General features: G+C 39.7%; 1 protein-coding gene across 21 annotated transcripts in view; it reads left to right on the forward strand.

Moving 5' to 3' along the window:
- LOC109428702 (glucose transporter type 1) overlaps window positions 1–26,426 on the forward strand; it is a 916,963-nt gene extending 890,537 nt beyond the window's left edge. For 18 of the 21 annotated variants that reach the window (XM_062852201.1, XM_062852202.1, XM_062852199.1 and 15 more), the window contains one exon: window positions 26,145–26,405. In XM_062852201.1, coding sequence (XP_062708185.1) covers window positions 26,145–26,257 — 113 coding nt within the window. In that variant the 3' untranslated portion in view covers window positions 26,258–26,405. Of the gene's footprint in view, window positions 1–26,144 lie in introns of all 21 variants that reach the window. The other 3 variants (XR_009997807.1, XR_009997808.1, XM_062852216.1) reach the window with 2 other exon arrangements.
- The last annotated feature ends 246 nt before the right edge of the window (window positions 26,427–26,672 follow it).

The following is a 26,672-nucleotide window of genomic DNA, read 5'->3' on the forward strand; positions in this document are numbered from 1 at the left end:
GAAATCGTGTTTAGCAAATACTTGGCAGCTAAAAGCATCCATTCGAATATTCATTACATGTGCGATACAGCCACGGTAACAAAAGTTTGAAAGGGTATTTGAGATTCGCCAAACACGCAATAACGAATATTTAATTTAATACAGAAATATGTGACTAATTGACTGTAAAACATGTAACTCATCATTCAATAATCCTTTAGCCAGATGATGGTCAATTTATACAAATTGTTTTAAGTTTAAAGCAATATTTTTAACAAATGAAAATGACCCTCACGTCAATCAATTTCACCCCAATTATCAATTTCACCCGAAATCACGGTACCTCAAAAATACTTTTCTTCAAAAGTGCCCATCTTGCGATATATGGCAAAATTTTCAATAATAACAAAAATGTCATGTTTTGCAAATTGAAATAATTTTTCTTATTTGCATTTTTTTGACTTTTAAAGCTTATTGACATTTTTCAATGTTATAAAAGTTCACATGATCATCTAAAAGTCACCCATACATAACTTTATTGTAGGTAATGTCATTTTTAAGTTATATTGAGTAAAAAACGGTCAAATACTTTAGCCCTTTTCAAATATTAGTCTAGATACATAAAAAAAACAACGTATGCAATCTTGCTTTAAAATACATAGTCTTTAAACCTAAGAAATTCCATCGGATTCTGAGATAGTTTTGCCAAACCCCTACGGCGAGTTTTTGTGAATTCGTCATACACTCTAAAAAACACACAACCGAAAATGTTCAAAGTGCCATAACTTTTTTGTACATTTTTTACCATTATAAAATTTCTACAGATGGTAGCTAACAGAATGAACTTTATTCTCACAAAATATCACGAAGGCAAAAAAATAGCTTTTTGAGATATTTAATTTTTAGTAACAAAATTCATTTTTTTTCGGAAGAAAAACTAAATAATTTTTTCAATGTGTATTGTGTATTTTTCTGAGAGCCACCATTTATTAATCTACAACTTTGCCAAAGACAATTTTCCGATCAAACAAGCAGTTTCAGAGATATGATTTTTCATTCGCATGTGTTCCATTTTTTCATAGGCCCTATTTGAAAGTTAGTCGAGACTCCATAAAAAGTTTTAATATGAAAAAAATGTTATTTATATTGATTAGAACAGCTGTGCAAAATTATATGCAAATCAAAAATGCAAAATTAAAAAAAGTGGATTTTTTTCGTGCTGCTTTGTGGAAAGCCTCTAATCCGATTCGCCTGGCTTCACTCTTTAGTCGAATGTACGTTTCCGCCATCGTCTCAAATTTATGAGCAATAATATCAATATCATCGGCGAAACCAAGCAGCTGAACGGACTTCGTGAAAATCGTCCCACTCGTGTTTATCCCCGCTCTTCTTATTACATCCTCCAAAGCAATGTTGAATAGCAAGTACGAAAGACCATCACCTTGCCGTAACCCTCTGCGAGATTCGAAGGGACTCGAGAGTGTCCCTGATACTCGAACTACGCACATCACTCGATCCATCGTCGCCTTGATCAACCGTATCAGTTTATCCGGGAATCCGTATTCGTGCATAATCTGCCATAGCTGTTCTCGATCGATTGTATCATACGCCGCTTTGAAATCGATGAACAAGTGATGTGTGGGCACGTTGTATTCGCGGCATTTCTGCAACACCTGGCGGATGGCGAACATCTGGTCCGTTGTAGCGCGTTCACCCATAAATCCAGCCTGATATTGCCCCACGAACTCTCTTGCAATCGGTGATAGACGGCGGCATAAAATTTGAGAAAGTATCTTGTAGGCAGCGCTCAGTAGTGTGATCGCGCGGTAGTTCCCGCAATCCAACTTGTCGCCCTTTTTGTAGATGGGACACACGATACCTTCCATCCATTCCTCCGGTAATACTTCCTCCTCCCAAATCTTGGTAATGACCCAGTGTAGTGCTCTCACCAGTGCTTCTCCACCGTATTTTAGAAGCTCGCATGGTAGTTGATCTGCTCCAGCGGCTTTGTTGTTTTTCAACCGGCCAACCTCCTCCTCAATCTCTTGAAGATCAGGGGCCGGAAGTCTTTCGTCCTGTGCACATACTTCTAGATCTGTTACCACGCCACCTTCGGTGCTTGCTACGTCGCCATTGAGGTGCTCATCGTAATGTTGCCGCCACCTCTCGACCACCTCACGCTCGCTCGTGAGAATATTCCCGTGATTATCTCGGCACATGTCGGCTTGTTGCACAAAGCCTCTGCGCGAGCGGTTCAGCTTCTCGTAGAACTTTCGTGTGTCCTTAGCGCGGTACAGCTCTTCCATCGCTTCACGATCTCGTTCTTCCTGCTGGCGCTTCTTCATCCGGAAGACTGAGTTCTGCCTGTTCCGCGCCTGTTTGTAACGTGCCTCATTCGCTCTCGTACGGTGTTGCAGCATTCTCGCCCATGCTGCATTCTTCTCGTTTTTCAACTGTTCACATTCGCCGTCGTACCAGTCGTTTCTGTGATTCGGAGTCGCGAAGCCTAGTGCTGTAGCCGAGGTACTACCTATGGCTGATGTCCCTCCAGCCATCTTCAAGTGTAGCTGCGCCAAGCTGCTCTTCCGTTGGTAGGGCCACTGCTAACTGCTGCGCGTAGTCTTGAGCCACTTCTACGTTACGAAGTTGCTCGATGTTGAGCCGCGGCGTTCGACTTCGACGCGTGGTGATAACTGTCGAAAGTTTTGAGCGCATGCATACAGCGACTAAGTAGTGATCCGAATCTATATTCGCACTGCGGTATGTGCGGACGTTGGTTATATCCGAGAAGAATTTACCGTCGATTAGAACGTGGTCGATTTGGTTTTCTGTTTGATGGTCGGGTGATCTCCAGGTGGCTTTGTGGATATCTTTGCGGGGGAAGAAGGTGCTTCGGACTACCATACCACGGGAGGCTGCAAAGTTTACGCATCGCTGGCCGTTATCATTCGATACGGCGTGCAGGCTGTTTCGCCCGATTACCGGTCTGTACATTTCCTCCCTTCCTACCTGCGCGTTCATGTCGCCGACAACGATTTTCACGTCACGCGGCGAGCAACCATCGTATGATTGCTCTAACTGCGCGTAGAACGCTTCTTTCTCGTCATCGGGTCTCCCTTCGTGTGGGCAGTGGACGTTGATGATGCTGTAGTTGAAGAAACGGCCCTTAACTCTCAACATGCACATCCTTGCGTTGATCGGCTGCCACCCGATCACACGTTGTCGCATCTTGCCCAACACTATAAATCCTGTTCCCAGTTCATTAGTGGTGCCACAGCTTTGGTAGAAGGTAGCCGCTCGATGCTCACTTTTCCACACTTTCTGTCCAGCCCAACAAAGTTCCTGCAACGCCACGATGTCGAAGTTGCGGGGATGTAGTTCGTCGTAGATTATCCTGTCACATCCTGCGAAACCTAGTGACTTGCAATTCCATGTTCCAAGTTTCCAATCTTAGTCCTTATTTCGTCGCGTGGGTCTTTGCCGATTGTATCGAGTCGTATTTTCTCCTATGTTATTCGCAATGGGGATTTTTACGGGTGGCTTATTGGGCCTACGCCAACACTCCTGTCTCGCCGGAGGGCCATCGTGCTAGTTCTGTTTAACGTCCCAACCAACACTGGGACGACCACGCTGATGAAGCTACCACCTTGGATCTAGCTGGGCGTGGTGCAGCGTTTCTTACTCAGTCGCTGGATGCCAGAACAGACGCTGTTTGAGCCGCACCTCCTTGGTGAACAGACACTCGGTACCTCCTCAATCTAGCTGAAGTCAGAAGGACAACAGTGCCCAGGCTGCACTACCAGCTAAGCACACAACTCTTAGCTGGCGGTCTTTGTCATCGCTTGACCCGTGGAAGCATGAGGTAGGAACTTGTGAGGACCAGAGCTATATTGGACGCTCTCCTTATCGACTCACCGTTTTGCAGCCCAAGTTCGGTTAATTACTTAAAAAGTGGGCTGAATAGAATGCTATTCATCTTCCTTAGAATAGCTGATTAAGCCCAAACATGCTATTTTAACCGAACTTTTGGTTACTTGGGTTCTGTTTCCGTTTTTTTCCTCCCCTGTTGGAGAAATAAAGCCACTGCGTCCAATAAGTCGAACTTTTGTGGCATGTTTCGTTTTGATATTCGCATCTAGCTGGCTAATTACCATATGTCAAGTAAACAGCTTCTGTCACGACGCGTCGTCTCCCAGTCAGGTGCAATGGAATCAATAAACTCCAAGACCTTCCCAGGTTCTGTAGACCAGATCTTACTGGGTTGCAATCAACCACTATTTAGAAATCTTTGCCTGCGCGTGTATAAAGCACCACAGCGGCAAAGCAGATGTCCCGAGGTTTCACGTTCCGTATTATAGAAACGACAGATATCACTCCGAATCTAGCCAATATTTTTCACTGCTCGGCCAGTGTCCAATTACTAGGCCAGTGTATGTATTAGCGTGGTTCAAAAAATCGTTTTTGCTCCAAACCGCTTATTCGATTCATAATCAGATTCTAAGTCTTCTCCCAAAAAATGAACTGATTTGGTTGAAAATTGAGAGTGCACAAGCCCTTCAAAGTTTGTATGGGAATTAGTATGGGAAAAGGACGTTTTTCATTCAATTGACCGTAGCATTTTCCCAAGTACCCTAGGGTATAAGTTGACCCTTGGTAATCCTAGGCTACTTTATCAGCTACAACTTTGCTGAAGACCACATTCAAATCGGACGCCTCATTAATTAGTTATCGATTTTCATCCAACTGGTGAAACTTTAACAGTGATCGTTCAGCTTCCCAGCAGGCAATATTGCTGCACATGGCGCCAAAGATAGCACACATAAATCATGACTACTATGTTTCAAGGCTAATTGCAGTGATGCCTATCGAATAGTGTAATCATCATGATCAAACTTTGAAGGGCTTGTGCACTCTCAATATTCAACCAAATCAGCTCATTTTTTGGGAGAAGACTTAGAATCTGATTATGAATCGAATAAGCGGTGTGGAGCAAAAACGATTTTTTGAACCACGCTAGTATGTATAGATCTCTCTTGTTGAGCTCTAAGAGGTTTTTCGTTTTATAAGCATTTGGTGTTATAAATCGTTTTGACTGATTGCAATTTTTGACATCCATCCAATTGGATATCACCCTCTGCTCAGCCCAGCATTTCAGGTCCATTTTAATTGAACAGTTTGATATACCACAGAATGGGCCAGCAAACTGTAAATTGGAACCACTTTTAGCAAGCTCGTCTGCCATTTCATTCCCTTCAATGCCTCAGTAACCTGGAATCCAGTATAAGTTTACAGAGTTTCCTTGGCACAGCCTGCGCAGTGAAAGAATACATTCCCAGACAAGCTTTGAAGTACATTTGTAAGCGCACAATGCTTTCAGTGCAGCTTGACTACCTGAAAAAATACAAATATTTGCATATCTGTATTTTCTCCCAAGGTAGATATTAACGCATTTCAAAATAGCAAGAATCTCCGCTTGAAATACCGTAGAATAGTGTCCCATCGCCACTGAAATCTGTATTCCACTGCCGTAGATTCCTGCTTCCGTTTTTATTCCAACTTTTGAGCCATCTGTATAGAGTTTAATTGATCCTTGACAAACAGTGGGATCTCCGACTTCCAAATCTGCACGAGTTGTTTCGTGCAACTTGTAGGGAACATCATGGTCTCCACAGGTTTCATCCAGTCTTTAATCATTTTCATTACAGGCCTATTTTGGAAGTATTGTGAAATGCTCAGATGACCAACAAGATCACCTGGCATAAATTTTTCAACTCGATAAAGTCTCAGCAGTTCCTTTAGTGCTTCTAATTGCATACTCGTGCAAAGGTAGCAGATTGAGAATCGCATCTAAAGCTTTTGATGGAGTGCTGCGCATCGCTCCTGTTACAGCAATGGACGCAAGACGTTGAAGACGTTGAAGCTTTGATTGCGTGGTAGCCTCTTTTGTTTTTGGCCACCAGACAAACAAAGCATACGTCACTTTTGGGTGGATTACGGCAATATAAATCCACAAGCCCCACTTTCTGCCAATATTTTTGGAGCATAACCAAAAATCACTTGTTGCTTTACCGATAACGGACTCAATTTGAACATTCCAGTTCAGTTTGGCATCCAGAATCAATCAAAGTATTTGACTCGATCACTAGGATGAATTTGTATCCCTCCAAGCCAAAAAGCTTTTGATGGGTTGGTGCTAAGGCCCCCCTTAATACACCATGAATGAGTATTATAATAGTTTAGGACCCTTTGCATTATCTCCGAAACAGTTTCGTCATACTTTCCTCTTACTATTATGACTATATCGTCTGCAAAGTCCACAACCTTGAAACCTTTTTCCTTCAAGCTTCTTAGAAGATCGTCTACAACTAAGAACCACTTTAGTGGTGAGAGAACTTCTCCTTGAGGGCAACCCTTTGTTGCCCTTACTATTATAGAAGAACTTCCCAGCTCAGAGGTGATTTCTCTTTTTGCAAGCACTGTACTATGATACATTTGTCGAAACTTTTATTCTCCATGGCACGCTTCATAGATGAATAGGAGGCATTATCGAATGCTCCTTCTATATCTAAAAAGGCGCAACGTTGTTTCCACCTTTGTTACTAGCGAATGAAGTGCCGTAACCGTTGACTTACCAGATTGATAAACAAACTGGAAGTCAGATAGGGGATGCTCTTCTATGTAAGAAGAATTGAGAAAATTTTTCAAAACCTTTTCCATAGTCTTCAACAAAACTGAAGAAAGACTAATTGGTCTATATGCTTTCGGATGTGTCTTGTCTCGCTTCCCCTTTTTTGGTATAAAAGTCTCCATTTTGATGGAACGAAATTCAATCTCAAACTAGCTTTGAACATCTCAATTAGTGACGGAACCAACACCGCTTCTCCGTTTTTAATCAGTGCTGGAAATATCCCATCATCTCCTGCAGATTTAAAAGGCTGAAAAGATCTAATTGCATTTTCCACTCAGGCCTTCGTGAAAATTTCATCAGCTACATTTGAGGCGGTGTTTACTGTATTATTTGACTCCGTAGAGTTTATAATAGGAGATATATAGTATCATTGGAATCCACACTTAGAACCGAACCTGGAAAATGATTTTCCATCATTAAATATAAAGTTTCACGAGGAGATTTGGTAAAAGCTCCATCGTCACGCATCAGACTTCTCAATTCATTTGCATGATCTTTTGTAAGCGTTTTTTCTAGTCCAGCAACTACAGGAGTACTGTTTAAGTTTTCACATGTCAGTACCCAAGATTTTCTTTTAGAATTTCGAATTTCGTTGTTGTACTCAGTCAGGGCTTTCCTATACTGAGTCCAATTCCCCGTTTGTTTCGCTCTATTGAACATTTTACGAGAAAATTTTCTAAGGCAATCCAGTTTAAAGTTCCACCATGGCACGTCTCTAGTAGAAGACGATTGTATGGTGGAACAATTGCTGTTAAAGAATTTCATGATACTGTCATTTACCCTTTGATAAAATGATTCTAACTGTTGGGTTGAATCAATAGTTTCTCCAATTGCAAATATATGCGTATTCAACAATTCTACATATTGATCCCAGTTTGTCTTCCTGGGATTTCTAAATGCAATTCTATAATAATCTCCACCACTCCAATTGAAGATTATGTATTTATGATAAGAAAAAGAAATCTCATCTGACACGTGCCAGTTTGTGATCTTGTCAAAGATTGCAGCATTGCAAAGTGTAAGATCCAAGACCTCGCTTGTCTGATTGCATTTGAAAAAGTAGGTTTATCATCATTATTGCAAATGTCTATATTGTTGGAAGACAGATACTCTAATAGTGACTCACCTCGACTGTTAATATCCGTACTATCCCAAACCGTGTGGTGCACATTGGCGTCACAGCCAATGATAAACGATTTGTTGTTTTCTTCACAGAATTGAACAAAAGATGCTATCTCAGGAGGAGGTACCTCAAGAACATCACCAAGAAAGTAAGCTGAAGCCACAGCGATCTCAGTTTTACCCCTAGTGGTTGGTACCTCTACCATGATAGCAAGAATGTCCCTTCTGATAAACTCTGTAATAGGATAGCATTTTAAAGTTACACGTACTAAGACAGCAGTTCTGGGAGAAACTTGTGGCTCATTATAAAATAGTTTACTATTTTGTGTCAGAACCCCTAGAATATTCCGTTTATTGGACCATGGCTCTTGAATATGTGCCACTTCCAGTCCTTCTTTTTTAACCTTCGACTCAAAACGGCAGAAGCACCTTTTTCGTGATGAAGGTTTACTTGTAACAAACTTGATTCCGTTCATGAAAACATGCATTTATCCACTTTTATTAAGCCTCGGAATTGAGACTTAAGGTCCACTGCGTCATTGCTACGGTTAGCGCAGTGAGGGCAAATACTGTGGAGGGTGCCCTGGTACTCACGCAGGCTCCGTTAGCGGTTAGGTTTTTATTAAAACCCCTAGCCAGCACGATAAGCATATAGCCCTGTTAGTGTACTCTTACCACCGGAACAGCGGGCCGTAGTGTTATTCTAAACCAATTGAGACAACCGCTACCGACACTAGGTACACAGCTATCTTGGCTAATCGAGAAAAGAAGGTCAAGGTCATATTGATGATCAACTGCAAACGGGCTTGAAGCCGTTCCCGTTTACTCTCGGTTGTCACGTGCTGCATGTGTTTGCCGTTCGAAACTTACGCGCTACATCCTAGGCGGCTATTTTGTCGATCATTTCAATTGTTCACGCACGTGGACCGGTATCGAGACAATGAAGAATTACATAGCTGTTTATGATGTAGCGCACAAGATTCGAACGGCAAACACGTGCTACATGCAACGACCGAAAGTAAACGGGGTCAGAGGTCCTCACCCAGCTTTCGTTAACTAAAACAGCAACTAAATTAGGATTTATCATGATATGATCTTCTACAAAGTTGTTCCTTAGAGTATCAACTACTATTTTTTTTTTTGATTCTGTGCCAAATCGTGAGGTCTTCCTTTTCGCATATATATGGGCTGAGAATCCTATGTAAACCTTCAACTCATTTGCTCCAGTTCATTTTTTCACCGATTGAGCTGAAACTTTCTCAGATTGTTCTTCTCATCCAATAGCACGATTTAGAGTGCGCCCCGTGGAATTTTTCGACATTTTTGTATTTGGGTTAGTCTGGAGCTATACCTGACTTGTTAACACGCAAGTTGTGTCTACTACGAACCTCTCTAGGACCTCTTTCCAGTCCGCAGGCTTAGATCCAACTTGATTGGTTGACGAAAGAATAGCAACTGCGAAGTCGAATCCACAATGGCCTGCATACCTACCTGGTATGCCCTGTGCAGTCAACGTCGAACACAAAGATCACGTTTTTGCTGCGACAAGACTAGCCTCTGCTGGATTTCATATATGATCGTTACATCTGTTGCACTGCCCGTAGGCAGGTGCAGTGTAGGTACGTATTCCTTCATTATTACCATTCAACAAATCTTCGAAGTGCTTCTTTTACCAGGTAACCACCCCTTTCAATTATTTTTTTTTTTCCGGTCATTGTAGGAGGTGTTGCAGTTTTGTGCCACGTTACATTGCTTAAAACCTTCGCATACCGTTCCAATCCATGCTTTCCTGAGCTTCGGCAATCACAATACTTTCGCCCTGCCTATGATCATTCATTGGCAGATTTGAATTTCTACGGTATGCTGAACATTCAACTTCTTTAGAGCTTTACATGTGAAAATATCTGACAATAAGGTTCAAAGTTAGGCACTGGAAGCCTGATCAATAAGGCTATCCTAAATGCTCAAAATGCTGGAAATGATGTGTACTATAGAAAAATGGGCTTCGACTATTTAGCCGGATTTCGTGATAACAGAAACCGTATAGAGAAATAGAACACCATGAATTAGAAATACATGTATCATCTCTATGAATCATTTTATCAAGAATCAATCGAGAATATTCTGAAAAAAGGAGAACTTTACAACTGAACTTAAACTTAACTAGGATACCCAAATTTATTTCTATTTTTAGTAGAAATTTATTATATAAAGTACAATGATCCTTCCGACGAACTATGGCTGTCGAAAGCATCACCATATGAACAGCGTTATTCAATTCTCTCTATTTGTTACTAATCTGATTAACATACAAACTGAATACCTCCTGAAAGAGGTGTTAAAAGAGTCGATGTTTGTATATGTTATAATAATTCTTAATAAATTGCCTCCAACTAGTGACTTAATAGACATATTAATCATAAGAACTTAGCGGTATACCCTACATGTAAATATGCCACAAACGTTAATTCCCTGCTTAAAAATGGAGAATCGTACTCCAATCAAGGTACAGCACACAATAGGTCAATGGATTTCAAGAAACAAACAAAAAAAAACATCACAATCGAAAAACCACCGAAACCGCAAACCTCCGACACCTGTGATGCAGAAAATACACGCTCCTGGGGAGGGGGCCGCCCAGAGACTATCCCACATTTAATTTTCCGCAGAATAATAATACTGGGCTGCAAAATGAGGCAATCTACAGGCAGCGCGCGGCGTGCTGACCCAATGCAATGAGACCAATCGAGCGCGCGCAACGCTGCTGTTGCTTTCATACACCAGTTTTCAGTTTTAATTATGTTCGATTTATTGCTTAAACGTAATCAAGAGCTGCATGGCGTGGGTCAAGTGGTTGACCGCATGGAACCCCCGCATCCCCTGTGAATGTGGACGCGGCGGTAGGGGATCGCCCACCTCCCTGTGGATTGCTACCAGTAGAAACCAGCTGACGACCAGACCACCGATTGTGAGATATGTGTAATATTAAAATAATGGGTGCGCTTTCGGGATGACCATAGGAGGGTTTAATTCGGAGACCAATCCCATACACTGACCGGAGCATAGTTTAATGAGTTTTCCCCTTGTTTCCTCGTTTGTGCGCGATCCTTTTTCGGTGTCCGACTGAGTCAAATTATGATTATTTTTTTCGCATGCTGTAAGTAGGTATGTATGGCATATCTAATGGTTTCAGTTCGATCCTTTTGGGAAATGGATTGAACCTTAAAGCTGCTGGATGAAGACTGCAGTTTTACAAGAACACTTTATACCATACATTTACAGAACAATTACACAGACAGTGGTTTTCAATTTAGAAGATTCAAATAAAAAAAAGATTATAAATTTTCCCTTAATGTTTATAAAGCAACGAAATATTGTTGCTCTCGTATAAATACTTAGCAATTTGGTATTAATTTAGAATACCATTCTAAATTCTAAGTAACCAAAAGCTCCGGTTTTCATGAGAATATACACTTTTAACACAGACAAACAGACGTCTCACTCCACTCACTTCTCATCGTTACCCTTTTAACGTTTAGTTCAAATATTTTGTAGTTCGCAATTCACTCGGTCACGGCGCTCGCATAGTTTTTGCTCCTGTTTGACGTTTGCTCACTACCGCCACCTACTGAGTGGTTTGCGTAACACAGCTTGTTTAGCATTGGGCGATTATGTTTTGGTGACGATTAATTTTATCGCAATTTATTCCAAATGATATGTCTGTTTGTCTGTGCTTTTAAGTTCCACGAAGTTCTGAATGGAACATTCTTGCTGCTTATGCTTAAGGCTATCAGTGATACTTCTGTGCGAAGCTCCAGCAAGATTCATTGTTTGAAGGATAAACTGGTCACGATGCTACTCTTTCTAGTACCTAGAAGTTCATTTCAGAAACTTGATGTTCTAAGCAAGGTTCTAAGGAAGACTTTATTGTTAGTTTTGCTAAAAAAAACAACTCAATAAACAAAGTTTAATAGAAGACAATAAATACGACTTCATTCAATTCTTTTTCGGCGGCTATGTTTGCACAGGAGTGAAGTTTTGGTTTAGCATTGTCAAGTTCAAGTATCTACAACAGCACTACAATAGCTACACAGGCTGTCACGCAGGAGGATTCGGTTCAATTCTACATGGTCGTAGGTGTAACTTATAAATTTGAAGGTAATTTCAGACATGTTGCACAGTCTGCAAAGACACTTATTATGTTCTGAAAGTTTCGTTAAAAGCAGCTTAGGAAGGCTATACGACAGTGAACTTCCAAGTTCTGAAGTTACTCAAAAAAAGGCAGCAGGAAAACCTTATCATAGCTGCTTAACCCTTTGAAGCCGGAACTTTTCCAAGTGTTATTATGGAGTTTTTTCTTCGTTTTTCTGTAGTTTTGGTGGTCACTAGCATAAAAATTGTAGACTATCATGCAGAATATTTTTTCTGGATATCCTAGGTCATCCAAACTATTCTTGAGTTCAGTTCCTTAAGGACAGACTTGTTAGAATCCCAAAATGGCCGACTTTGGCACCTACTCACGATTTTGAGGGCACAAATCTCTTCGTAAACAAAACCAGCACACCTGATCTTCTTATTTTAAGCTTATTTCAAGCGAGCAAGACCTGAATAATAAAATGCTTCTTGAGATTTGTGCGTTTGAAGTTTTGATGCACTGTTAACGCAGGATGTCAAGACGTTTGTCCTTAAGTCTACGAGTGTAAAGGCAACTTCTTTTATTATACAAAGCTACGATTTGTAATCTATCATGTCCAGTAAGTATTCTGAAAGATTAATAGATGGTAACAGATCAGTGGGGATATCCTAGGTCATCCAAACTGTTATTGAGTTTAGATCCTAAAGTCTACGAGTGTAAAGGCAACTTCTTTCATTATACAAAGCTTCGATTTGAAATCTATCATGTCCAGTAAGTCTTCTGAAAGTTCAATAGACAGCATCAGATCAGTCAGGATATCCTAGGTCATCCAATCTGTTCTTGAGTATAGATCCTTAAGTCTGCGGGTGTAACGGTAACTTCTTTAATTAAAAGCTGCGATTTGTAATCTATCATGTCCAGTAAGTCTTCTGAAAATTACGATGGCTGTTTTTATCCACTAAACTTCATAACAGTAAGAAAGTCCATTATATCCCAAAAACATATAACAACGCTTGTTGCTCCTATAACTACTTTGGTACAGTGGATTATGTAACACTACTTAAAGTAGTGGCAAAAGCTATTATCACAGGTGTAGACTTGAAGCTATGGGTTCCGAAGTATTTTTGTTGATCTGGAATATCTCAAACGTGATCTTAAAACTACCTTGACTCATGATATGCCAGGGGGTTAACAGATTACAATTCAAAGTTCATTGTGAGAATAACTACTATTACTATCAAGGGCTAAACTCCAGGATAGTTTGGACGACTCTGAATGTCCCAAAGGTTCATAATAATATAAAGTAGACTTCAAATTGCTCCAGTAACTGCGGATGATTATGCAGCATTACTCAGTATAACAGATATAGATACTGTTACGAGTGTAGACTTGAAGTCCTGAACTCCAAGGTAGTTTGTTTGGCTGACCTGGAATATCCCTGTAGTGTCTTTAAATGACATTAAAGATTTCAAGGGTTTCGCGGATCCCAGCAGATTATGCAATACTATTATTATTATAACGAAAACACATTAAGTTATTCTTGTAGATTTGAAGGACTTCATCATAGAATAGTTTGGACGACCCTGAATGTCCCAAAGGTTTATAATAAACTAGTAGGTTTTAGATTGCTCCAGTAACTGCGGTTGATTATGTGGCGTTACTCAGTATAACTGAAATGGATACTGTTACGCGTGTAGACCTGAAGTCCTAAACTCCAAGGTAGTTTGGCTGACCTGGAATATCCCTATAGTGTCTTTAAATGACATTGTAGATGTCAAGAACTTCACGGATCCCAGTAGTTTATGCAAAGCAAATATTTGCGGCAAAAATACATAAAAATGTTCTTGTAGATTTGGAGGACTTCACTATAGGACAGTTTGGAACACCTAGAACATCCCAGAATAAGAAACACCTTTTGATATTCTTGACAAAGGCCAAATAAATACATATAAACGTAATCCACATCCAAGTTCAGCTTTTAGAACAACTGGTATGTCAATTATTTCGTTTTTCCAAATTTCATGGTGTTTAGGATGTTCTAGGTTATCAATAAAGTTTTTTTTTTTTGTTTTTATTTATGTGTATTTTAACTAGTCGCTAATTCTACACTATCAATAAAGTCCCAAATACAAATATTCCCATTTTTCCCTATTAGAAGATTCAATTTGCAACAACTTTGCCGAAGACAGTATTCTGGTTTATCGAATGGATGAAATTATACAGCCGTTTCTATGTTGGGGTCATATATGACCCCTCCGGCTCCAAAGGGTTAAGCTGAAACATCGAGGCATCGAAAAAAGCCACATTTGTTTATCCTGGCTTTGTTTACTTGCAAAAAGAGGTAGCTTTTCCAAATCGAACGCATTTGTTTACGAATTTTTAAGATTGGAGCTCTTGAAAACGTGAGTAGGGATCCAAGTCGGCCATTATGGCAGCCATATTTGTATTCTCTGATGTTCCTCCTTCTCCTTAAGTCTCCGCACATCTGAACTTCTGGTTACTTGGAATACCATGCATTGTCCATGACATCCGGTAATATCAAAATTATGGAGATAAAGGGTAGTTTTTTTTTATCTAGTTCTAGTGGTAAGGACTGGGGTAAGGGTTCTCTGAAGCTCATCCGGAAGGTATAACGTAATGGCGTGTTCGTTGTCTTCACAGTGATTCAGCACCAGATTGTAGCAGGCTTTTCATCTGCTGGATGGCCAGGAACAACACAAAGATGAAAACAGAGAAAAAACTGGGGGAGAAAACACAAGAGAATTAAACCTTTATACAAGACAAACGAAGAAAGTCGTAAATCCATAGCATATAAGTGGCATCGCGAGTGCCCAACACATCTCTCACAAGAACAAAGGGTTGTCTACCTCGGGCCTCAAGGGTATCCAAAAGTAGTGCTCTGGAGGCGTCATTATCCGGGCATTGCCAAACTACGTGGTCGATGTAATCATAACCGGAACCGCACTTAGTACAAACATTGCTCAACGCGAGGTTAATCCTGTGTAAATGCGCATCTACCGAGTAATGGTTGGACATAAGCCTTGACATTACGTGAATGAAATTTCGACTTGCATCCAAACCATGCCACCACGCTCGCAAGGAAACATTAGGAATAATGGAATATAACCACCGTCCCAGCTGGCCATCTCGCCAATCATTTTGCAAACTTTGAAGAGAACTCTGGCGAAGAAAATGGAAAAATTCATCATGTGAAATTCTTCTATCATAGATCTCACCTTCCTGTGCGCCCACCTTTGCGAGAGAGTCCGTCTTCTCATTGCCATAAATTGAGCAATGTGAGGGGGCCCATACAAAGGTAATCTTGTATGATCTTTCGACCAGTGCACCCATCTGCTCCCTTATTTTTGTAAAAAAGTGAGATGGATGTTTTACAGGTTTCATCGACCGGAGTGCCTCAATCGAACTATGGCTATCCGAGAAGATGGAGAAATGGTCTACGGGCATGTTGGAAATCATCCCCGAAGCGAAATTGATTGCTGCCAGCTCAGCAACATAAACCGAACAAGGTTCCTGAAGTTTGCGGAAGGCGGTGAAATTTTCATTGAAGACACCGAAACCAGTGGATCCATTTATACGAGACCCATCAGTGAAGAATTTCTTACAGGAATTGGCATTTTGGTACTTTTCGTTAAAAATGCGAGGAATAGATATACATCGAAGTTGATCTGGTATTCCATGAATAGCTTGTTTCATGGACAGATCGTATTTAACAGAGGTACTGTCATTAGTGAAGTATACACGGGGAGGATTATAACTTGGTAGGCTTATGTCAGATGACATGTAGAACAGATAAATTCTCATGAATTTTGATTGAATGTTCAGACTGAGCATTTCTTCGAAGTTTTCAATAACAAGTGTGTTGCTCACTCCACACTTGATAAGTAACCTTAGCAATAGCTCCCAGAAGCGGTTCTGGAGAGGTTTCACCCCTGCAAGGACCTCTAAGCTCGCATTATGCGTTGAGTGCATACAGCCGAGAGCAATACGCAAACAACGGTATTGAATTCGTTCCAACTTTATTAGGTGGCAGTTTGCTGCTGAGTGGAAGCAGAAAGAGCCATACTCAATAACAGAGAGAATAGCCGTTTTGTAAAGTTTTATAAGGTCTTCCGGGTGAGCACCTCACCATGTTCCGGTAACTTATTTTGTGCGTAGAAAATTGATCCTTTGTTGACATTTTTGCACCAAATACTTGATTTGGGTACCCCAAGTGCCTTTTGAATCAAACCAGACCCCAAGGTATTTCGAAGTCAAAAACTGGTCGATTTCTATTCCCAAAAGATTGAGTTTCAGTTGGGCTGGGTTCCGCTTTCTAGAAAACACAACCAGTTGAGTTTTTTGCGGAGAAAACTCGATCCCTAAATTTCTTGCCCAAATGGAAAGATTGTTTAAGGAATTTTGCAATGGTCTTTGCAACATTTCTGCATGTGGGCCTTTGAGAGAAACCACAGCATCATCTGCAAGTTGTCTTAGCGTGCATTGTCCTTCCAGACAGCTATCAATGTCTTTCACGTAGAAATCATAAAGCAAGGGACTTAAACAAGAGCCTTGGGGTAGGCCCATGTAGCTAATTCTGGAAGTTGTCAGTTGTTCGAGATTGAAACTCATATGTTTTTCTGACAACAAATTTTACAAGAAATTATTTAAAATGCCTGGAATTCCACTATTGTGCAGTTTTTCTGACAATATTTCTATGGAAACTGAATCAAAAGCGCCCTTAATATAGAAGAAAACTGAAGCCAATTGCTCCTTTTCCGCAAACGCCAGTTGAATATCTGTTTAAAGCAACGCCAGACAGTCGTTTATTCCTTTGCCCTTGCGAAACCCAAATTGTGTATTTGAAAGCAAGTTATTCGATTCAACCCAATGGTCGAGTCGCGATAGGATCATTTTTTCTAATAATTTCCTTAAACATGATAACATAGCAATTGGGCGGTATGAATTATGATCAGACGCTGGTTTACCAGGCTTTTGAATAGCTATTACTTTGACCTATCTCCATTCATGTTTATGGTGGTTATAATGGGCAAGTGACCACTACCATGAGGATCTTCGCTCACATTCCACGAACAATCGAATGATAGTGAACTTGCTTCCAGAGAAAGGTTAAGCCGACTTTCTTTACCGTCGGATGCAATGCGTGTCACTTCACCTGTATTCAAAACGTTCAAAGTGAAATCGTCGCACAAATCATAGAAAATAGCCGCTCTACGATCGTCATATGGTTCGCCCCACCCAGTACCATGTGAGTTCATATCACCCAGAATTAAAACTGGATGTGATAGTGCAGAAACTGTATTCCAAAGATGACGGCGGTTAACTGATATACTTGGAGGAATGCTACGCAAAGATCTTTACCCTTTACGTTTATTTGGCAGGCGACAATTTCTACTCCAAGATGAGTCGGGATCGGAATTTTATAAAATAAGTAACATTTTTTTATCCCCAATAGTACTCCCCCATAATGGTCATCTCTATCCCGGCGTATAATATTGAAATCGTGGAAGTTGAGTTCGTCTTCAGAAGAGAGCCATGTTTCACAAAGTGCAAATATATCATAATCTGAGTTGTGAACCAAAAATTTAAACAGGTCTAATTTAGGTTTTAAACTATGACAGTTCTACTGCAGTACAGTGATCATATCTTGCACCTCTTTTGATGAATTATCCTCCGAAAGATATGATCGAAGCAAGGAGGGGCCATGATTGTATCAAATTCCGAAGATATTCTTCTACTGTTGGGATAAAATATCAACAATGCCTCGAAGAGTGTCCGGAAAGCCAAAGGCATGATATGTATAAGCGATCCACAAGAACCCTGAAAGTAAGCAGTCCTCGTTTGGGCTTGGGGGGCTTAGTTGAAGTTCGTGGAGCTTTTTTAGCCTTTTTTTTTTTGCTACTTTGTCGAATGCTTCTTTTTGAAGTATACTTAACAGTTGGAGGCGGATTCACTAGGTATTTACTGCAGCATGGAACTGAGTAATAAGGGGCCTGTTTGTTCGGAGTTTTTAAATTTACTCCGCCTCCTTTCATATTAGGCAAACTTTTGAGGGAAGATTTCAAAAAAACCTTTCGTGTGAAGAATTAGCAATAAGTTAAAATTCACAAATACAAAGAAATTAAAAAAAAAAAAAAAAAAAAAACCTTTCGGCGCAATCCTGGGGAAGATGATAACTTCCTTTTTCCAGGTGCGTGTACCTCCGAAGAAGATCCACCCTCATCAGTTTCGTCATCGTCCTGATCATCAGAAGACAACTCGTGAAAGGGATTTTCAACTGGGACAGCTGATTCAGACACGGATTCTGGTGTTTTAAAAGATTTCACCATCTCCGCATATGCCTGTTTGGAGCGCCTTATGATAGAGCGACTCTCATTTTGAATGCGTCTTTTATAAGCTGGCCAATCTTGTAAGTCATGTGGATCTCCGCCACAGTAGCTACACTTTTTAGCTTCCTGTGTGCAAGAGTCCTCTAAATGAGCTATCACTGTGACCAAACTGCTTGCATTTGGTACAATTGAATACCTTCGGCCTAAAAAGACGCACTGGGTAAAAAGCACCATCAATGGCTACAAATTCTGGGAGGACGGAACCTGGGAAAGTCACTCGAAAAAACGCTAATGGCGAGTACACTTTCTTACTCCCTTCAATTGAAGCCTTAGACAGCCGCTTACAATCTAGGATTGCCACATCGGGGATAGATCTATTCTTAAAGCGTCCGAATCCGCTCTTGATATCCTCGCACGTCAGCGTTTCGTCGAGGATCTTCCCCTCCACCTCTACTTCTCGTGCTGGCACATAGATCGAATATTCACAGCTAAACGCATCGATAAAGGGTAGTTATAACTAGCAAACCCAATATGATTGAGGTAGTTTAAAATATCTAGGGTAAAACTCTAAACTTCGCCCCCCCCCCCCTAAAATTCTGCTCTAATCTTTGCCATTTCATACATAAAAATTGAATTTATATAGAGGGGGTGAATACTAGAGCAGTGACGAAGTCTAGTGCTTCTACCCTATCCATTTCCACTATATAATTATGTGAAACAACTTAGTTACTCTTGACCACAAAACACTCAAGGTTTTATATTTTACAAAATGACATTTACAATGAAGATGTCATTCATATCTGCAGCACAAAAGAGTGCAAGATGAAACATAGCCTCGCAGCAAAAAATATGAAAATTAAACAAACACATAAATTGAAGCTCGGCTAAAAATTGATACAGAAATTCTGTGAACCTCGTGCATTTGGTTTCAGCCAATGGACTACCCGCTTGGCGCACACCCACAGTTGATCAGCAGGAGTAAATCCATTTTATTTTGTATGGTGAAAAGCATCTAAACTTGAATTACTTGAAAAAGAAAGCTTTTACTGAAAAAATATTTGGTAGGCTTAATAGTGGTCACCATTGTGCACAACCACTACCAAATATTTTTTCGAATAAAGTATTCCACTTCGATAAACTTGCCTTTAGATGGTACAAGCCATACAATATTTTTGCGATTTACTTTTAGCGATTTTTCGCGCATAGAAGCTAGCGCCACATTGGTCGGTGCGGAGAGTAGGAAAACAGCCGATGTAGTTAATTCATTAAGCTTAATTATGTAGGCTCAGTGGAGGGTAGAAGCTTATCGGTCCCAAACGATTGCAAGCGGTGACAAGTCCAGACAGACCTCGCACAGATGATGCAATTTTGTGTATTGAAATCCGAAATAAGGAGGGTTGTCGGGTAACTGCAGCCTTAAGGCATCGTACACAAATTACGTAACGCTATAGGGGGAGGGGGGAGTCTAGCTTAGCGTTACGAGCCATACAAAATATTTTTGGTTTTCTAGTCTAGTCTAGTCTAGTCTACACATACACAGCCATTCATTGAAAGAATCCTGGAAAATGGTGGAATCGACTAATTCCATCATTTTTCTTGTCATTATTAATCCTTGCAGCACATCTGAGATGTATTACAAACATTAAAGCGGTCAGGCCTACTGTGCAGCGTTGTTATTGTAATTGAAATCAAAGAACGGGGACATCTCGTACCAACCGTTCCGTATACGAAGCATGAATATGAAATATTAACGGTGGGAGTGAAGTTGCTAAGAAGGTTAATGTCACTCCTTGGTCCTTGGAATCCTGGGATGGGACACAGGTATTTACCCCTGATGCCCTGGCCCTTATGCCTAGGCTTAAGCGCCTTTACTCGCTCTCTGAAACGAAAAGAAAATACTAATCCGCCCCCCTTATTACAGCAATACATATTTCAAAATTATCAAAAATTATAACATTAAAATTAACATTACAGTACCAAATGATCCCCCCAGAATTGGTATATTATGTTTTGTTTATATTATTAAGCATCAAAGTTTTTCGTCGAACTCAAAACAAGTTAAATTAGATGAATATGTGCAGTATGTGTGCATGTGTGCAGTACCGTTATCAAATGGATAATGATATTGCAAACACACTTCCTGTTTCAAAGATAATCTTTGAATCTGGCGCGTATTTAGTTCAATGTTTGTGGTAATAAATATGTAATTAGAACAATCTCACCAGAAAACATCCAGGTAGCGCTTCCATCACCATGGAAACGTTTAACAGCTCTGTCAAGTTTGCTCGTCGTCTTGCCTCCGTCATCATTAGAATAATCGTCGCTTCATCGGATGTGCAGCTACTCGGTTGATTTCTGGCTTCACACGTGAATCACTGATAGCTTGGCATATCACAGCCAAAGACGTACACACCGCAAATCAGGAGCTTGTTAATGAGTCACACTACAAACTTTTTGAAACCGAAAAACTACCGAATCAAGTAGAGGAATTCCACGGAGTCATGTCAGTCGATCCTGAGCGACCATTTCAAAAATATCTGAAACTTTGCACAGTTTTTCAATTTCATATAAATCGCCATTTTTTGATATTAAACCTTCATATTCACTCACGACTAACTTTTCAAAAGGGTGTATGCGAAAATAGTTCTAAAATATTCTAAAAGCTATACAGCAAAAACGGATTGTTCGATTGTTATAAATTTTTCAGCAAAGTTAGATAACTAAATGATGATTCCTTAGAAAATATACACTGTAAAAAATTTCTTTTTCTACTTTGAAAAAATATGATATTGTCACGAAAACTCAAATATCTCAAAACCCTATCTTTTTACCAACTTCAATTTTTTAGGGGAAATGGCCCATTATATCAGCTATCTACCATAAAATTTTGGTGATGGTAAACTGATAAACAAAAAAGTTATGACATTTCAAACATTTCACAATTTTTACATTTAGTAACAAAAAAAAAATTTTTTCTGTGTAAATTATTTCGAGAATTATATTTTGATGCTGATTTTATTGTAAAGGCTACCGCCTGAATTAAACAAGTTGTTTTCATGATACTTTAGTTTGATTATTCGTAATTACTATAGTATCTATTTGAAACTTAGACGCGATCCAGTGTTGTGATCAAAAATATTGAGATTGTCATACTTTTTATTGTACGTGACTGGTGAAAAAATCCCTTGATAGTGTTGAAAAGCTGTTGATTATAAGAAAAATGGAATTGAATTTATTTTTAAGACAAAAGCTGTATAATAAAAGTTTTTTATACGCGTATACGTCTAGTTTATCCGCAAAAAAAATCCCTCTTACACACTTATTTCTGAATTGCCTGTTCGGTACTTTTTTGACGAGATTATAACAGCAGTACGATCTCGGTAGTTTCGGTAATCGATTTTACTGAGGCTCAGTAAAACAACTGTCAAAATCGTATGGAAAAGGTAAACAATGCATTTTTGCTGAACGAGTTCGGTGCTCAGCAGTTTTAATCTCGTCAAAAAATTACCGAACTCGGTAATCAAAATTAAGTGTGTAGAGAACAGACTTTATGATCGGAAGAATGCGAGTAACTTCAACAACAACAAATGCATAAGAGGTACATACCACAGACAAACAGACGAAACGCCTAGAACAATTTTAGTGAAAATTCATCGCCCAGTTCACACTATCACCACCTGGTGGAAATGTTTCACGAAACACTGCGTTGTGCAATATCGTCATCAGAAGGCGCTAGTGTGAAACGTCAAACGCAAAGAAAAACGATGGGCGCTCTTCTTGTTATGAAAGCCACAACCAAGATTCAAAATGATCGTTGAAGGCGTGGTCAATGAAAATTTCGCCAGTGTTACGTTTGTTTGTCTGTATACATACCTGACAATGCTCACGAAAAAAACAAAAAAATACTACCGCTATGAATATTAAAAATTGTATAGTATTTTTTTTTTCTTCAGCCACCAAGTAAGTTAAAATTAATAAGTGATTTTGTTTATTATAATCTAACGAACAAGATGAACAGTCGCTTTCTCAAAGGTCTTCAACTCAACGCTCTCTTGTAGACCGTTTGATGAAAAAAAATGTTCAAAAGAGTTACGAAATCTCACCGAAAGCACCATAGATAAACTGAAAGAGACTGGTTATGCCCAAATGTCCACATTGTGTACAAAATTACGCATTTGCACGTCCTGCCGTCTAAAATTTGACAAACGAGCCATCTGTATATCATCGGTAAAGCAGGACGCAGGAAGTTCGAAAACGACAACAACTGAGAAATTGCCATCAGCGACATCTGTTTAAACAATTTAATTACGCCCCTTTTCAAAAATGCCCTGTAATATTCTTCAACATCTATACCCATTTCAATATTTTTAACGTTGCAAAACACGCTTTCAACATTCATCTTGAAGAAGAGGGAAAACACTTGTCCTCAAATGTAACAGCAAATTAATGAATAAACGACTAATGCGCGGAGGGCGTGATAAAATCGGAACATTACGGTACATAGTATATTATATGTATATATAATATATAATAAAAACAACTTGTTTTACTCACGCAAGGCCATTAACAATAAAATCAGCATCAAACTTCAATTTCCGGCCGAAATAATTTACACTAAAAAAAAATTATTACTAAATGTGAAAATTGTGAAATGTTTGAATTGTCGAAATTTTTTTGTTTATTTTCATGGTAGATTGCTAATACAATGGACCGTTTTCTCTAAAAAATTACGTTGGTAAAAAGATAGGGTTTTGAGATATTTGAGTTTTTGTGACAAAAATGATATTTTTTAATGTTAAAAAAGATTTTTTTCACAGTGCATATTTTCTTAGGAATCGCCATTTAGTTATCTAACTTTGCTGAACAATAAAATCAGCATCAAATCGCGATTCCCGGCCGAAATAATTTACACAGAAAAATTTTTTTTACTAAATGTAAAAATTGTGAAATTTTTGAAATGTTATAACTTTTTTGTTTATTAGTTTACCATCACCAAATTTTTATGGTAGATTGTTAATACAATGGACCGTTTTCCCTAAAAAATTCAAGTTGGTAAAAAGATAGGGTTTTGAGATATTTGAGTTTTTGTGACAAAAATGATGTTTTTCAATGATAAAATAGATTTTTTTTCACAGTGTATATTTTCTTAGAAATCACCATTTAGCTATCTAACTTTGCTGAAAAATTCATAACAATCGAACAATCCGTTTTTGCTGTGCATATTTTTGAATATTTTTGAACCATTTTCACATACACCCTTTTGAAAAGTTAGTCGTGGCTCTAAATAAAAATTTGATATCGAAAAATGGCGATTTAGATGGAACTGAAAAACTGTGCAAAGTTTCAGTTCAATAGAAAATCATGAATTAAAAATTTTCCTTAATTTTGATGGTGTTGCTTGGAATCGCTCAGTACCAGATGGTAAAACGCGAATCTGAGTATAAATGTCGGCACTCTCGATACGAACGTCGGCACCAATGGCAATGGCATGCAATCACGCGTAAAACACCTCCGGATGGCGTAGCAATTACACGTAACACAACCATTCATTCGCGGGATAAACCATCCGGATGGCGTAGCACCAATCTGAATCGTCAGCGTAACAAACGGGCGGATGCGAAAAAAATGTCACGAGCATCTCAAAACACATCTACAATTGCTAAACGTAATAAATGTAACCATACAAAATATTTTTGGTTTTCATACAAAAATCGTTACAAGGGGGGAGGGGGAGTCTGAAATCGTCGATTTTAGCGTTACGTAATTCGTGTACCATGCCTAACTGATAAGCTACTGATCGAACCATCGTCGAAAGCCTTTTGAATCTCACCGTACACTGGTTGTGATCACTGGCGGCGTGGTGTCCTGATTCTCAGATTTTGGCCCACCCGCGACATCAACTACGATAGTCACTCGCGGAAAGGGCTTCTGCTGCTACTCGATTCGACAGCCCTGCACCGATCGGAACGGCTTGGTGTTAGGGCAGCTGCGCATTCTTTAGAGATCAAGCGACTGAAAATGGCCGAAGAGAGTCTGAAGAAGAAAGGAACCAACATTGATCGGGATGGGTTCTGGAAGTCGGGCGATGCCACTAGACCTATAAGGAATCTGACTATCAATCTGCTATCGTCTGGATCAACCCACGTATAGAGGGGTAAGATAAATGGCCCAGAAATGACCTGATTGTCTATTGGTTGGAGATACGAATACTTGAAGTAATAAAATTTGGTACGTCGAGAAGCACAAAATTAACAGGAACGCTACTTGAGGTTTAGCAATTGTCGGCGACTCTTAAGGTCTTCGATGGAGTTCATCAACGCACGCTTTAGTGTCTTTTCATTCCGCCGACTTTTATTCAACTCTCTGTGCTATCGTAACTCATTCGGCTTTAAATGGATCACTAAAAAAACCATCCACTTTCGCTTTCTAGCAGCAGTTCTCCCATTCATTCGGCGATTAGACTAGTTAAACTTTAGTTCTAGATGTTGATAAATTGGTACCACAGCGCAACATTGTTTTGTCTCAAGAGCAAACTTATGTGTCTCCGAAGGATTTTGGGCCGCTGAATCCGAATCCGTGCTCAGATTTGCTCTAACACGTCACAATTTTGAGCTACCTCAATGTATAGGGCAAAATATGCGATTTTGGGCTTTTTTGACTGCAAGCCAATAAGCAAGAAAATATTTTTTTCTAATTAATCAAAAGGTTAATTGGTCAATTAACATCTAAATTAATGACTCATGCAAAATATTTCGTTTTACCTAATCAAATTTGATAGATTTAAGCATTTTATGTTAGTATGAAAACTTGCATGCAACTTTTGGAGGGTGACTTGTATGGGAAATATCGTACCTAACATAAATCGCTTAAAACTATCAAATTCGATTTGGTAAAACGAAATATTTTGCATGAGTCGTTATTTTAGATGTTAATTGACCAATTAACCTTTTGATTGCTTAAAAAAAATATTTCCTTGCTTAATGGCTTGCAGTCAAAAAAGCCCAAAATCGCACATTTTGCCCTATAAATTGAGGTATAGCTCAAAATTGTGACGTGTTAGAGCAAATCTGAGCACGGATTCGGATTCAGTTTTTAGGTAAAATTCGTAGGCGACTGCTACACCTACAACACAAATATGAAATTAGTATTTAGCCTTAGCTCCGAGCTTCAAAGAAGATATCTTCGATTCTGAAACTTTTGAAAAGTACAAGGGTCTCCCAATATCCTTTGAGGACGAATGGATATTCTACAGCCAGATGATGAAATCTTTGTAACGCATTGCAATGCAAATATTGTAAAACTTTAAAATTTTAGTCAATAAACTTAACACAATACCTTGCTTATATTTGAAAACCACTGACCTACACACTTTCAACAGTTAAAAACCAATATTCAGGATACACGAATCCAAACTCACCAACACTGGAAAGGTTTGTCGTAACCTGGTAAGACGCAACTTTTAAATGGAGCATTGAATGACACGAATAAAACAGTACAAAATAGATTGATACACATTACACAACATAATCACTAAGAACACAATCACAGTAGGGTTACACTACATCATTCCACTATAAAAAATACTTAAATCGACTCATGGTTGTCCTTCATTACTCAGTAGAAGTTTTTCTTTGAACAATTTTTTAAGTATTTTCCAGCAAAGCATGAATACTTCCAATCAAATAGATTTACATTATTACGATATATCATGAATGCATGCGCTCTTTGACATGTTTGTTATTATATATGTTTCTTCGGAACAATAAGGCAGTGCTGCCCCATCAATTCATAATAGTTAACATTTTAAATGTATTAGAAAAAAAGATCGCTAACAATTTTCTTTTTTCCCACCCCTTACCCCGCGGAATTGCAGCTGCATCCGAGCGTTGTTCCGAAAACGCAAGAAATACTCAAATGCGAACTGCTACCTGTGCGCCTCATCACCATCATCAGCAAGTACCTGTCTGCCAGAACACAGGGCCTTGACTGAAGAGCACCGCCTTGACCCCTAGCTCGTTTGCCAACTCGCAGTACGTCAGCATAGAGCACGACGATGAAGACGAGGAGCGAGCACCCATCAACGACGGTAGAACATCATCCATGTCATCGAAGCATCACCATCACGCACCGTGCAGCGGCAGTAGCCGCAACACGACTCCGGGTACGACCCGGAAATGTGACAGCTTGAGCAGAAGCCGAACCAGCCTGCGCAGTGAAACTGCCAGCAGTTCGGGTCACAGTCATCACCATCACCATCACCGTCACCGTCGTCAAACGAGTAGCGTTAGCAGCGCCAGCTGCCACGCTAGGCAAACGAGAACCGATGATGAGGAAACACCGGAAGAGGAAGCCGCTGGTACCACGGCAACCTGCACCGAAGACGAGCGCCATGCGGAAAGTG

This window comes from Aedes albopictus, chromosome 2, assembly GCF_035046485.1.
Source record: "Aedes albopictus strain Foshan chromosome 2, AalbF5, whole genome shotgun sequence".
In the NCBI taxonomy this organism is placed as follows: Eukaryota; Metazoa; Arthropoda; class Insecta; order Diptera; family Culicidae; genus Aedes; species Aedes albopictus.